The sequence below is a fragment of the Cebus imitator genome, unplaced genomic scaffold, assembly GCF_001604975.1.
Source record: "Cebus imitator isolate Cc_AM_T3 unplaced genomic scaffold, Cebus_imitator-1.0 Scaffold47, whole genome shotgun sequence".
In the NCBI taxonomy this organism is placed as follows: Eukaryota; Metazoa; Chordata; class Mammalia; order Primates; family Cebidae; genus Cebus; species Cebus imitator.
The window spans coordinates 360,956-362,048 of record NW_016107362.1 but is presented as its reverse complement, the minus strand read 5'-3'; the positions used below and the strand labels follow the sequence as shown (position 1 = coordinate 362,048).

Here is a 1,093-nt window from a genome sequence, read left to right as displayed (position 1 = left end):
AAAAAAAAAAAAAAAAAAAAAAAGAAAGAAAAATATTGCCATTGAGGTTTGAGAAGAGACAAGTACCAATAAATACAAAAGTCTTAAAGGGAAACACCAAAAATAGAAGTCTGAAATAGTTGTTTCACTATTATTTACTTTACATTGATATTAATGTGTTTTCCTTTTTCCTAACAGGTGAATTTTTCCTGAAAAATCTAGTGACTAAAAGAAAAACAAAAGCCCCCTAAAAAACAAAAGCCCCCCAAAACTTCAACAAGACCTTCAAGATCACAGAAATTTTTAAAATTTGATTCCAGTTAATAACAGAGGTGGCATCAGAATGCCTGGACTATAGTAGATGTACCCCACCTCTTTGCTTTAAATAAAAAGTCAATAGCCAAGCATGGTGGCTTACGCCTGTAATCTCAACACTTCAGGAAGCCGAGGCGGATTACCTGTGGTCAGGAGACCAGCCTGGCCAACATGGTGAAACCCCATCTTCAACTTAGCTGGGCATGGTGGTGGGTGCCTGTAATCCCAGCTACTTGGGAGGCTGAGGCAGGAGAATCACTTGAACCTGGGAGATGGAGGTGAGGTTGCAGTGAGCCAAGATTGCTCCATTGCCCTCCAACCTGGGTGACAAGAACAAGACTCCGTCTCAAAAAAATAAATAGGAAAAAAAAAGTCAATAAACTGTACAGATTTAATTATAGTAATTCACTTGGCTTTTAGTATATCTTCTTTGTCCCAATAGAGTTGCTTGCTGTGATGTAATCTTCAAATATCTTTGTAAGAATTTTCTGTTAACATACTTTTAAAATGCATTAAAAACTTCCAGAGACGGCGCGGTGGCTCACACCTATAATCCCAACACTTTGGGAGGCGAAGGCAGGTGGATCACTTGAACCCAGGAGTTTGAGACCAGCCTGGGCAATGTGATGAGACCCCATCTCTACAAAAAAAATGTTTTAATTGACCAGATGTGGTGGCACGTACCTGTAGTCCCAGCTACTCAAGCTGAGGTGAGAGGATCACTTGAACCTGGGAAGCAGAGGTTGCAATGAGCTGAGATGGTGGCACTTCAACTGCTGTCCAGACTCTGTCTCAGAAA

General features: G+C 40.5%; 1 protein-coding gene across 2 annotated transcripts in view; it reads left to right on the top strand.

Annotated features, from left to right (window-relative positions):
- The window catches only part of LIAS (lipoic acid synthetase), a 19,883-nt gene extending 19,518 nt beyond the window's left edge, over positions 1 to 365 (top strand). For both annotated transcript variants that reach the window (XM_037738000.1, XM_017527257.2), the window contains one exon: positions 178 to 365. In XM_037738000.1, the coding sequence (XP_037593928.1) occupies positions 178 to 230 (53 nt within the window). In that variant the 3' untranslated portion in view covers positions 231 to 365. The remainder of the gene's footprint in view (positions 1 to 177) is intronic.
- Positions 366 to 1,093: the final 728 nt, after the last annotated feature.